Source organism: Cornus florida, unplaced genomic scaffold (genome assembly GCF_030987335.1).
Source record: "Cornus florida cultivar Cherokee Brave unplaced genomic scaffold, ASM3098733v1 CherokeeBrave_3.0.0_Hap2_Chr09, whole genome shotgun sequence".
NCBI classification, from domain to species: domain Eukaryota; kingdom Viridiplantae; phylum Streptophyta; class Magnoliopsida; order Cornales; family Cornaceae; genus Cornus; species Cornus florida.
Genome location: NW_026775579.1, coordinates 16,633,386 through 16,646,598, shown reverse-complemented (window position 1 = coordinate 16,646,598; position 13,213 = coordinate 16,633,386). Strand labels below are relative to the sequence as shown.

Below are 13,213 nucleotides of genomic sequence, written 5' to 3'. Positions count from 1 at the left end.
GTGGTAATCATGTCCAAAATATCAATTCATTTAACGTACCATTTCATTGCAAGCAAAATGAGAATAGAAAAATAATAATTGTACAGGTTAGAAAAACTTTCCTCACGTTTTAGGCTCCGTTTGTTTAGACGTAAAATATTTGGTTGTCCTAAAATATTTACAAAAATAAATAAATAAATAAATAAATAATAAAAAAAAATTAAAATTTAACAAAAATAATTTATTCATCATTTTTTCGACAAGTTATTTTATATGTCCCGCTCGATGGACTTGACCTCAACCTCGACGCAGACCTTTGTCAAATACCAACAAAGTAAAAATAAAAAAATATTTTACCTAGAAAAAAAAATATTTAAGTCGAAACAAACTAACCAACTCACAGAGTCATTAAAAACTTTAAATACACCTCTGGACAACACTTGAAAAAATAAAATAGTTTCATATGCAAAATAGAAATATTCTATACAATTAATGAACTAGAGTCTAACCTTGATATTGTCATAATAATTCTGTCTCACCTCGGAGGGAAGCTAAGTCTCGTAATCCTAGAAACACATTATTTGATTTTTTAAGATTTTTTGACAGAGCTTCGACTTCTTTTTGGGTGCCACATGCTTTTTGGCCAGAGTATGCTTTTTGGCCTTAGGTCCATTTTGCCAGGACCTTCAATCGAATCTGCAATAGACTTGAAGTTCTTATTATTTGCATCTCAATTGTATAGTTTACATCAACAAATAGTGTTTTAATGAGTAAAGATTGAATCTTTGAATGAACTCAATCAATGTACGAATTCGTCGAAATCATCCAATAAAAACTGATCAGTCTATCTATTTGACCATTTGACCTTTTGACGGTCCAAACACTTTCTGGATGTTTTGAGGGTTGGAAAACTATTGGAGGTTTACGGTGTGTAATATAGATTGGTGGATAGTGGTGTGGATGGGTGAGATAATAGGTGTGGCTATGTGGGTGTTTTTGTAGATTGGTGGATTTGTCCACCCGTGGTGGATGACTCTGTCGCTTTTCCCCTCTTGTTCCTAAAGTTGTTTTATAAATAAGCCTTTTATGCTTACCACACAAGTACACTTGTTGAACAAGAAATGGGATTTTTAAGAAAGTTCTCATATTATAAATATTTTATTTTGCTACCTTAATTATTTGATTGATACCATCAATCATTGGTCTGAGTAAGGATGCCATACCATGGATTTATGTAATCAATTCATGTTAAGACATTGACTGAATTAGTTTGCTTTTCTTTTAGTATTGAGTAATTTATACAAACATTTCCTATGGTTTTTCATAATTATAGGGACCTCCCTTTGGTTTGAAAATTTACTCAGACTTCCCTTAAAAATAAAAATAATCTACATAGACCTCCCTTATGTATGACGGACCGTTAAATACATTAATGGACCCGTCAAAATTACTAAAATACCCTCACGTTAGCATCTGAAATTAATAAACTACCCATAAACTTTTTATAAGTGTGACATCATATATATATATTCCTTTCAATTAATGTACTTTCCTAAATGACGTCATATATATATATACATGTTTCTGTCATTGCCAGCGGTCTTTTGATTCACCTTGGTTGTGACGACCCTGGTTTTTAGGCCAGCGTGTCCTGTGATGAACCGTAAGGATGATCCGATAACGGATCCAAATGCGGAAGTGAAAACAGAAAATAAGACTCTAAGAAGTTAAAGTGACCATCCATGAGGTCGTGGAACTCAACAAGAATTGATGCGGAAGCAAAATAAGCCTCCAGGGGCAAAATAGTCATTTCTGAAAATTGTAGATTTGGGTGCCACCGAGCACACCGCTGGAAGGACAACGAAAAACTAATCAAGATGGACTCAAGAATCGCATGATTCGGAGTCCGAACGAAGGAGAAACGGTATGATGAAGAAAAACGAGCACTTAAAGCAAAAAGGGTAAACTGGTAATTATTCCGGAAGAACTGGGTGCAACCGAGCATACCGTTGGAAAGACAGCGAAAAATTAGTCAAGTTCAAAAAAAAATTCACTTGAATCGGAGTCCGGACGAAGGAGAAACGCCCAAAAGAAGAAATGACGTCGCGGCGGCCCGACGAGGGGCCATGGCGCACACGGCGCCCATGCGCGAGCCCACCGGCGTGCATGCCGGCGCCCAAAGACATGGCTGGTGGCAGCCCTTGGCTGCTGCCACATTTTTTTTTAATCTGTCCAGAATTGAGGCTTGAAACGGAGGTCAAGACGAGTTTTTCTGGAAAAACACGAAGAAGAACCCCCCCCTAAAATCGAGTTTTCTACCCGACCGCGCGAACGGAATTGAACAAACTCACTGTGAAATTCCAAAAATGCCCCTAGATCAGAACTGAAGAAGAGGGTCAAAAAGTTGCTAAATGAAAACTGGAAGCTGAAACTTCACGAGGGATTTTCGGTACCAAGACGACATTTTCTGGAAAAACACGAAAAATAAACCCCCCCTAAAATCATGTTTTCTAAGCGACCATGTCGAAAGAAGAAAATAAAACTGATGTGAAAGGTCCATAATGCCCCTAGATCAGAATATGCAAAAAAAAAAATGAGAAATGAATTCACAAGAGACTCAAAACACAAACAATGAGGTTTTGCCCGGAAACGACTATGCACGCAAACGTAACTTACCTATTTAGACGCGCTACAATGGTCCATGGCTTAAAAATATAGCCGATGCAAAATCCGACCCCCCAACAGGCAAAAAGGCAAAAATGGATTTGGAATGGAAAACATGGAACCCAAAAATGCAAAACGGGATCAAATGACCGTTTGGTCCTTGGCCACACTTCATACAAGATTAATAAGACCCTATAAAAGAATGAAAATGGAATTCCCACACCCGATGTAACCGTGGTGAAGTAATGGCTTGCGATTTTTCAAGTTTTTCATAACATTTCATGAAGTTAAAAAGTTGCATAGAATACAATATACATGTCATTGGCCTCCGGCCTCATCTCATACATATCAAATACATTGAAAGGAGTGTACTTAAGTACACATTTCATACATGGAATCAAACATACATATTTTGACATATAAGTCTACAAAATGACATTTCATGCTAACATTTGCATGAAATGGAAACTTGAAAGCTACTCGACATCCAAGGAATGCTAGGCTTCACGAACCAAGTCTTCGTACCTGAAATATGCCCCTGTATCATAGGGGTGAGTAACATAAAGCTACTCGTAGGAGATGAGCATGCATTGACCTAACATTTTACAAATTTATCACCTTAAGGTGAAACATGTTAAAGGGGCTCATGCCACCTAACGTCTATGTCCAAGTGAGACTCGGGGAGCATCCTAAGCTACCTTAGAGTCTAAGCAACAAGAATCATGATATACATACGTGTTTGAAACGAATCATGGTTGGGATAATCTAATGAACACGACAAGAAGAATGCTTGAGCATATATTAACATGAATTGCATTTTCAATACAATTGAACTAGGTCTAGAGTAATCCATACAACATGATAAAAGCATATTTGAATACAATTTAACAAGAATCACATTATCCATGCAATTCGACAACAAAAGAGCATGTTATACAATGCAACAAGGTTTAAGTTTTCAAAGCCATCAACTTAGAATCTAAAGCACAAAATAACAATAGTGGTTCATGCCACCTAACGTCTATGTTATAAATGAATCAATAGGATCAATCCTAAGCTTTATTAGAACATCAAAACACGATTTTCAATATCGATGCAATTTAACCAACATTGGAACTTCCAATGCAATGCATAAAGCATAATTTCGCAAAGTTAACATCCTGTAACTTAAAATGGAACGACAAATAAGAAACAGCAAGTTACAACATCATCTAGTTATCAATTTGAAATTGAAATGCGAAATCAAACAAAGTGGATACTCGGACGTCACGCCGAATCAGACCGACAACATAGTTACTTTAGGGTTACTAGCCCACGGGTAACCTCCCTATGTGCGCACTAGACTATATATAGAGGGACTATCCCCCGTACAAGAACCACGTCCTAGCTATAGTCAAACAACGACATCCCCAAGTTTCCAAAATCAACAAGTTGTGCAACAACGCATATATCAACATGAATATGCAAGATAATCAACTATCTACTAAGCACAACCAAATTTGGAAACCTATACAATACATGCTCTAAATCCACAACTAATATGATATGATGAATGTCGAATCTTCAGTGTGCGATTCGTTACACGCTATGCATGAAAGATGTTAAACACGAAGTGTGCAAATCATTACACAAGGCAACAATATATTCAATAAGGAAAACATATTCTCATGAATACAAACATAACAACTATGTTATCCAATGTTCAAAACATAACCAAATGAATATACAACAAGTCCAAGTCCATGATTTTAATATAGAAACCACTTCTAAAACACAACTAGATCATGGAGCAAATTGATAGAATTTAAATAGATAAACACAATTAAATTCTCTAGATTCCGATCCAATTTCAAATAACGTCAATTTAATACATGCTAAAGGACATGGCATGGTCATCACCTATATCCATTCTAAAACTCAATTAGGTTGTTGGAACAACAAAGGAGAACTTTAATTAAATCATGCTAATTTAATTATCAAGGTTCTAAAACAACTTCTAATAGTCCCAAATTAATATATACTAGTAAACAAGTCATGGCCAATACAAATATCAAGTTAAAACCTTAATTAAGCTAATGGGACCACCAAATAGATTTTAATTAATTCTTTTAATTAAAATCTCTAGATTTTTCAAACTTAACCAAATGCTCTCAATTTAACATATCTTAGAGAACATGTCAAGGACTAATGTAATATCACATTACAAGCTTATTTCATTCAATTTAAAACCATGTGAATTAAACTTTCACTAAAGTTAAATATAAAACAAAAGTTGCAATTCTCATCCAATAAATCCCAATTTAATACATGTTAACAACTATACCAAAACTTAATTGTCTAGTATGCCACAATACAATTCCAAGTTGTATATCACCATGAGAATTAAATCTTAAACATGAAATTTAATTAAATAAAAGGTTTCAAAATCTAACCGAATATTCTAAATCAAATATATGTGAAGTCGGAATTCGAATGGAGTGAATAGTGCACTCGGGGCAAATTAATTAATCAAATTAATTAATAATTACTAATTTTCAAAACACCTCCAATTACTTTCAAATTCAACTATGTTGAAGAGCATGCTAAGGCCTAATATAATATGCTAACACATATTAATTTCAAGCTAGTTAAGGCCATGTGAATTAATCTTTCACCTAAGATAAATATTAAATAAAATCTTTAATACTTATTCAAATGTTCTAATTTTAATACACGACAATGAGCATATAAAGGGGCAATATAAAATCATGCTACATGTTTAAACCAAGTCATGAGCAACCGGGAAAATTAGATCCCGTACAAGAAAAATAAATAATAAAATCTCTAGATTTTATATTTAATCATGCAAACAAGTTGTATAAGCATCACAAGCATGCTATATAACAAGAATTTAAACCTAAAACATCTCCTACCTCAATTTGAGATGAAAATCTCAAATGCCATCAAAATGGAACGGTTTCGAATCCGACGAAACTACTAGGTTTTGTCGGGGACAACGCCGTGAACATAACCCCCATGAAAGCCCCATCAAAATCATAACTTGACCTCGAAACCAAACTCCAGAAATGGTCAAAACTGAATTCTAATAATGGGGAAAGGAAGAGCACGGCGAGGAGAACAACAAACGTTAAGGCCGAAGACTTTCTATCAAGGAAAAGTGAACCGAAAGAGGAGAGAGAAGATGGCAGCACCCCTTGGGCTGCCATGGGAGCTCCAGGTCGTGTATAAAGAGGGAGAAGATTAAAAATGAAATATCTCACCCCTCCTTTTATAGAAATCTCAAAAAGTGCCCCGAACGGGCCCCGTCGGGTCCGAAAAAGTAAAATTTGAGCAGACGCGCTCAAATTGCAAAACTTTGTGAATGAAAAAGATTCAAAATGATAAAATATGAACAACGGAAGAAGCGGCGTCAAAAATCGAGTCCTGAGCAGAAAGTTATGCCCAAAACAAGTTTGGCGAAAACTAGGGCCAGAAATCCTGAAACTGGAAAACATCGACCATGAGGAAATTCCTAGAGTACACAACTCAATGAAATGTGAAAATGAATCCCGTACGAGGATCCTGGCTCAAAACAAGACATTTTGCAATAACTTTCATTAATTGCACAATGGACCCTCCAAAAAGTGAAAACTCCACTTATGGCCTAGAATGAAAATATCTTCCAAAAATATTTTCTTAAAAACCCCTAAAATAAAATATCTTCAAAAGATATTTACGAAAAACACCCTAAGAAAAGAAAATAATTTCAAAGAACTTTGCATCCATGCCCCTATGGACACCGGGAGCAACTAGAGTACTTTTTTGCAAAAGTAAAGATACGTATTTCGTAGAAACCACTTAAGATGAAGGCACGTGAAGTCAAAAACCAACTCCGAGCATGAGAAGTGAGGTTGTGCCAAAAACTGACAAACGGAGATAAGACAGAATAGGGAAAAGGACGAAATAGCGCATTGTGTCGAAAAACGAAATATGTGAAAATGACTCAGTCCTCAAAGGAAGTTGTCAATTCACATGAAAGAGTCTCAGAAACCAATTCTAAGCACTCGAGATGACACTAAGCGACACGAAACAGAGCTCAGAAAAAAAAATTAAACGAAAAAAATTCATTCGTAAAATTTCAAGAAAAAGGAAAGGGAGGCAAATGACCGGGTCGTTACAACCTACCCTCCTTAAAGGAATTTCGTCCTTGAAATTAGGAACGTACCAGAGAGAACAGAATAATGACCGAATAAAAGGTCAAATCAAAGGATAGCTCACAACGCATTGAAGGACAAATCCCGAAGTCTACAGATCAATTGAAGGACGTGAAACCAAGAACTGAGGCAACACCTCATACAAATCGGCACATTAACTCAACATCAACTATCGAGAGAATCCCAAGACAACGAAACGTTGAAACATGATAGAAGAAGAAAGTGACAAGGCAGTACGAATAGTGACCAGAACCCGCCCACACTTACTCGTCAGCAAGGTAGCATAACAGTATAAGGCACTAGTTCGTAACATGCCCCAGAAGGGAACTTTTTGATACCAATGACATTAATGTCGAAAATGATCATTACCAAAGGCACTACGGAAACCAGGCATCTGCGAGAGTTGGGGTAGCTAATCCCAAAACTCTGACAACAATGACACTAGCACCATTACGCTTAAGGCCTTAGATATAGAAGGCACGAAGAAAAAAGAAATGAAACGGTGTCTCCCTGGCCCACGTCTCAATCCACCAGACAAGGAAAAAAAGTGAATCGCAGTCCTCTATGCTCGCATAAGCCTTACTCGCATCAATCGACAGAACAGACAAGAAGGTTCCCGACATAGGTCCTTACCATAGTTGTTAAAGGCTCAAGGTGCACAAAAGTGCAAATGCCTCCTGGAGCCTGAGGCGCAAGCGCAAGGCGAGGCGTACGCCCGACTGAAGCAAGGCACACGTTGGAAAAAAAAAAAAAAACAAAACCCACCCAATAAAGTATTAAAGATGCAAATCATGCAATAGTATATAGAAAGATGTAAAAGTCAACTAAATGAATTACTTAAGTTAAATATTCAACATAAAGATGCCAAAACCAAGTAAATCAAGTACTTAAGTTCAAAACAGTGAATAATCAAACATATTAACATAAAGATGCAAAAGTCAACTAAGGAGAAGTATAAGATAAAACTAAAACAAACATAAACATCATCCTTCCTAAGAAGACAACACCAATGAATCTAAATATCATCCTCGTCATCAATAAGCATAACATCATTTTGATCGTCACTATATGATTCATGATTCTCAGGATCCTCTTCTATCTCATCTGAATCATCCTCATCCTCATCCACAAGTCGAACTGAAGAACTTCCTGCTCCCTTTGTTGGTAACCGTGAACTAGAACTAGATTTTGATCTAGTAGACCGTTGCGGCCTGCTTGTCTCTCCAATACCATCAAAATTAGCAACATCACCCCATGTCAAGGAATCATCTTCATAGACTAGATCATGTTCTGCATCAGAATCATCCATCCTCCCCGTCAACCACTCGTTGCTCTCATCAATGTCATCGAGTAAAATGGGATCAAGAGTGTTACGCATATTATATCGACGCCTCAATGCTCTATTATATTTGATGAACACTAAATCATTCAACGTTGTTTGAGCAAGCCTATTTCTTTTCTTGTTATGAAGCTGTAATAAATTCAACTTTAACTAGTAAGTATAAAAAATTAAAATTTTAATTTTCAACAATTAAATTACAAACCTAGTTAGTAAATAGTATATACTTACATGCTCAAACACGCTCTAATTTCGTTCACAACCAGAAGAACTGCAAGTAAGGCTTAAAACCTTTATAGCAAACTTTTGGAGAAGTTTTGTTGACTTGCCATAAGCTTCCCACCAATTAGCTATTAAAAAAAAATTAATAATGATGTTTAGCAACTTTAGCTTCATCTTTCTATCGACTCTATTGTCAAAATAATTTTAACACTTAGCTATACTAACTTAATATACTTTACCACTTTACCTCGTCCTCGTGTACTTCTCTGTCTAATAGCAAAGGGATTACCAAAGAGGCCCTCAGCTTTAGAATATAAGGACAGCTCCTCAGTAATTTTGTCTTGGTCTTTGACATCCGGGACTAACCTTGCAATGCATGCATACAAACCCTTTGCAATCTCTTCATCTTCTTCAATTTTTGAATTTGAATAAAATTATTCTGGGTTCAAATAATAACCTACTGCATGCAAAGGGCGATGAAGTTGAACATTCCACCTCTTATCAATTATTTCAAAAATATCTGAGTATTTATCTTCTACTCCCCCAAATGATTTTGCAATGGCTTTTTTAGCCCTATCCATAGCCGCATAAATGTATCCCATGGGAGGCTTTCTCTCGCCATCGACTAATCTCAAAACCGGAATAAGAGGACCGGAAACCTTAAGGCTAAAGACAATGTTGTTCCAAAAGGAAGGCATCAAAACATAAGAAGCAACTCTTTTACCGGCTTCCTCTTTCGCCCATTTACTACGATTCCATTCTTCTGAAGTAAACATCTTTCTCAAGTTATTCTTTTGCTTGTGAATACTTGATAATGTGATGAAACATGTAGCAAATCGAGTCTTAGCAGGCTTAAGCAACTCTTTTTTGTGAGTAAAGTTCCTCATAATGTTCAACAACTTTGGTCGCATATAAATATAACTATTCAACTCCACTGCCCTCTGCATTGTTCTAGAGATGGACGGTATTTTCCCAATGTCTTCCAACATCAAGTCTAAGCAATGAGCAGCACATGGGGTCCAATACAAATGTGGGTGTTCTTTCTCTAACATCCTCCCTATTTGAAACCAAACGGAAAAAAGAAAAAATGATATAAAGAGAATGAGTAAATCAAAATTGATTTAAATTATATATTTGTAGAGAATGTAAACTCTAAAAGTTATAAACTTTGAACATTCTTACCGGCATACTTATTGCTTGACTCACTATCTGTGACGACTTGGACGACATTTGCTACTCCAATGCGGTTGACAAATTTATTAAGTAAGTCAAACATCTTGTCACCATCCTTTGAAAAAGAAGAAGAATCTATCGACTCAATAAACATGGTTCCCCTTGGACTATTTACTAGGAAATTAAGCAATGTTCTCCCTCTCTTGTCTGTCCACCCATCTGCCATTAATGAGCATCCAAATTTTGACCACTCCTCCCTGTGGTCATTCATCAAAGCATTGGTATTATCCAATTCCTTCCTAAGCAAAGGAACTCTCACCTCATGATAACTAGGTGGTTTCATGCCAGGACCACATTGTCCAATTGCTTCAACAACCTCGGCAAAGCTATCATACTTAACAGCATTGAATGCAATTCCTACATCATACATCCACCTTGCAAAAGTAGCACACGCTCTTCCTCTCAACTCTTTCTTGCATGCATCATTAATGGCTGTTTGTTTTCCCCCCTCCTTTCTTTTTTGTACCACAATTTCTGGTCTGGGAGTGAAATATAAATCAATTGGTTCCTTTTGCTTTTGCATCTTTGAGGAATTGACACTAGCACTGCCTGCACTGGCTACCCTTTTTCCTCGATTGTTAACTTCCATAATGTCATCTTCATCCTCTCCATCAATGAAATTAATTTCATCACTAGGTAACAAATTCATTTGATCTTTTTCTTCCTTTTTCTTACTCATGTACTCTTTGATTTCTTCTCTAACACTAGATGGGCATCTTGGGCATGCACTCACATTTCTATACCCTCCAGCTAAGTTTTGTTTAGCTCGATAAATACCTCATTTTGTAACTTTTGCACAAAAGTTACAAGTGACGGCATTTGTATCTTTCGGATTCTCCAAATGTGAGTAATTCCATGCCGGATCCTTTCTTGAACCATCACTAGGCATCTTTTAAAGTACAAACTACAATCAAATTCAAGATAACAAAATAATAGCATCATGTAATCAGTGTCTGCAACAACTCTGGCAAATAAATAAATAAATACAGAGCTTCAAAGCAATTAGCAATATTAACATTTCAATTTAAAAAAATAAATACAAAGCTTTGGCAGAATGCAAAAAACAAAATATTATTCTTTAAGGTCTCATACTCTCATTAGAATTTGGTCACTAGCTCAAATTGGATGCATGCTATGATTTTATTATTATTATTAAATGGTAAACTTTGAATGTGCAAATCCGGATATTGAATAATTTATTAACTTTTCATTTGTTTTATTTTAATTTATTATTATTATTATTATGTTCTACATAGACACTGACTAGGAAAATTCATTATGTCACATTGAGTCGATTCTTATAATGCCTAATATCTGAAGTAATATTTTCCAGTTCTTCGATCTAATATAGGGGAGACTTTGTGACTCTACTCTTAACACTCTTGGCCGCTGGATGCCCTTGTTTAATGCAGGACTAAAGGAAAGATTTGACTATGTTTTGCTTTTGTCGCATTTCAAGAAATTTGGTTTGATATGGATTAGAGAATATGCACATAGTTGCTATGTTTGTTACAACATTTTGACATATCAGTTAAACTGCAGTTCATTATTCATTCTCCCGATACTATACATTTTTGTTGTTTACTTGATCGCCTAAAGAAAGGATACGGTTTACCAATGGTTTAGTATTGAAATATTTTTAGTGAGCTGCGTGCCTCTGTGCACGCCTAAAAACTTATGCTTCGAGTGGGAGATCATGCTGAAACAAAGAGGGTCATGCCCGGTATGGTCCCGTTAACAAAGGATGCTAATAGACCACTCGATGCAGACCTAAACTTTGATCGGATATTGAATGTGCAATGCATTTCCTCAAACCAACAACATGTTAGAATGGAACAAATACAACTGTTCACACAAATAAATCAGGTTAATATAAAGTACCTCACACAAATAAATAAATAAATAATAAAAAAATGAAAAAAAAATAAAAAAAACTGGAATAAGAAAAAAAATAATAATAATAAAAAGAAGAAAAAAAAAATCTGCCAGGAGAGAGCCGAGACTGAAGAGAAGAGAAAAAAAAAAAAAAAATCTGCCAGGACTCAGGACTCAGGAGAGAGCCGAGACTGAAAAAAAAAAAAAAAAAAAATATTACTGGAGAAACAAAAAATAAATAAAAAAAATAAAAAGAAGAAAAAAAAAAAAAACAAATCTGCCAGGAGAGAGCCGAGACTCAAGAAAAGAAGAAGAAAAAAAGAAAAAAAGAAAAAGAAGAATAAAACTGGAGGCAAAAAAAAAATAAAAAAAATAAAAAGAAGAAGAAAAATAGAAATAAATGACATAAATGTCTAGCAAGAAAGAGCCGAGAAGCCCCAGGGCCCAGACTCGAGAGAAGAAAAGAAGAAGAAGAAAAGAAGAAAAAAAAAAAAATCTGAGAGAAGGAGAGAAGAAGAAGAGAACGAGAGAAGAAGGAGAGAAGAAGAAGAACTAACCTAGAGAGAGCCGACGCAGATCCAAGATTCCCGAGTGAGTACTTCGCTGCCTATGTCAGTCTGTGTTCTTCTTTCCTTTGCTTCTCTTTTTTTTTTTCGTTTTTTATGTTGCAAACTTGCAATAGGCTTTGGCTTTGAGCTTTCAACTTTTCAAGTTTAAAATAATACAATACAAAATACAAATAATATAACAATACAGAGTTACAGACTACAGAGTCACAAACAAAACAAAAAAAAATAAGGAAAATAAGTTAAAAACAAAAGTTTCATGCGGGGCGAGCCTTTCTAGCCCCTGTAGCCTCGGGCCTTGATCGTAAAGGCGCATGCCTTATATAACCCAACCGCCTTGAGTAGACTCAAGGCGCTAACCTGGCGCCTGGAGGCGCCTTGCGCCTCAGGCGCGCGCCTCCGGTGCCTTTGACAACTATGGTCCTTACAGAATGAATTTCTCCTATCTAAGGAAGAAACTCGTGAAACAAGAATGCATCCAAGGGATAAGACAGATCCTAAGAGACAATGCCAAAAACAGACATAAAAGGGGACAGCTAGCATGCATCATAGCAATGGATTATCTACTCAAGATGCCACATAAGCAAACAGACATGTTATCAAATCAAAACATGTTATTAAGAACATATATACACATAAAGTATGCTTAACAAATAATAGATGTCTCAAAGCACCTAAGCATGTGAACATGTTATCATACAAGACATGTTATCAAAGAAGGCATGCTATCAAGATATAAATGACACATCAAAGCAAAACAACGTGAGCATGATATGCACCCAAAACCTGTCGTCCAAGGTATTCGAACCCGGACGCTCTGATACCACCTGTGACGACCCTGGTTTTTAGGCCAGCGTGTCCTATGATGAACCGTAAAGATGATCCGATAACGGATCCGAATGCGAAAGCGAAAACAGAAAACAAGACTCTAAGAAGTCAAAGTGACCTTCCATGAGGTCGTGGAACTCAACAAGAATTGATGCGGAAGCAAAAGATCGAAAATATGACAAATAAGCCCCCAGGGGCAAAATAGTCATTTCTGAAAACTATAGATTCGGGTGCCACCGAGCACACCGCTGGAAGGAAAACGAAAAACTAATCAAGATGGACTCAAGAATCGCATGATTCGGAGTCCGAACGAA

The 13,213-nt window shown here is 36.2% G+C and overlaps 1 protein-coding gene across 1 annotated transcript; it reads right to left on the bottom strand.

Annotated features, from left to right (window-relative positions):
• Positions 1–7,851: 7,851 nt before the first annotated feature.
• On the bottom strand, positions 7,852–10,309 carry LOC132272388 (uncharacterized). The gene is made up of 5 exons (XM_059773546.1): positions 9,580–10,309; positions 8,855–9,454; positions 8,645–8,806; positions 8,467–8,525; positions 7,852–8,307 (listed from the first exon to the last, which is right to left on the bottom strand). Exons 1-5 carry the CDS (start codon positions 10,307–10,309, stop codon positions 7,852–7,854), a joined length of 2,007 nt encoding a protein of 668 aa, XP_059629529.1.
• Positions 10,310–13,213: the final 2,904 nt, after the last annotated feature.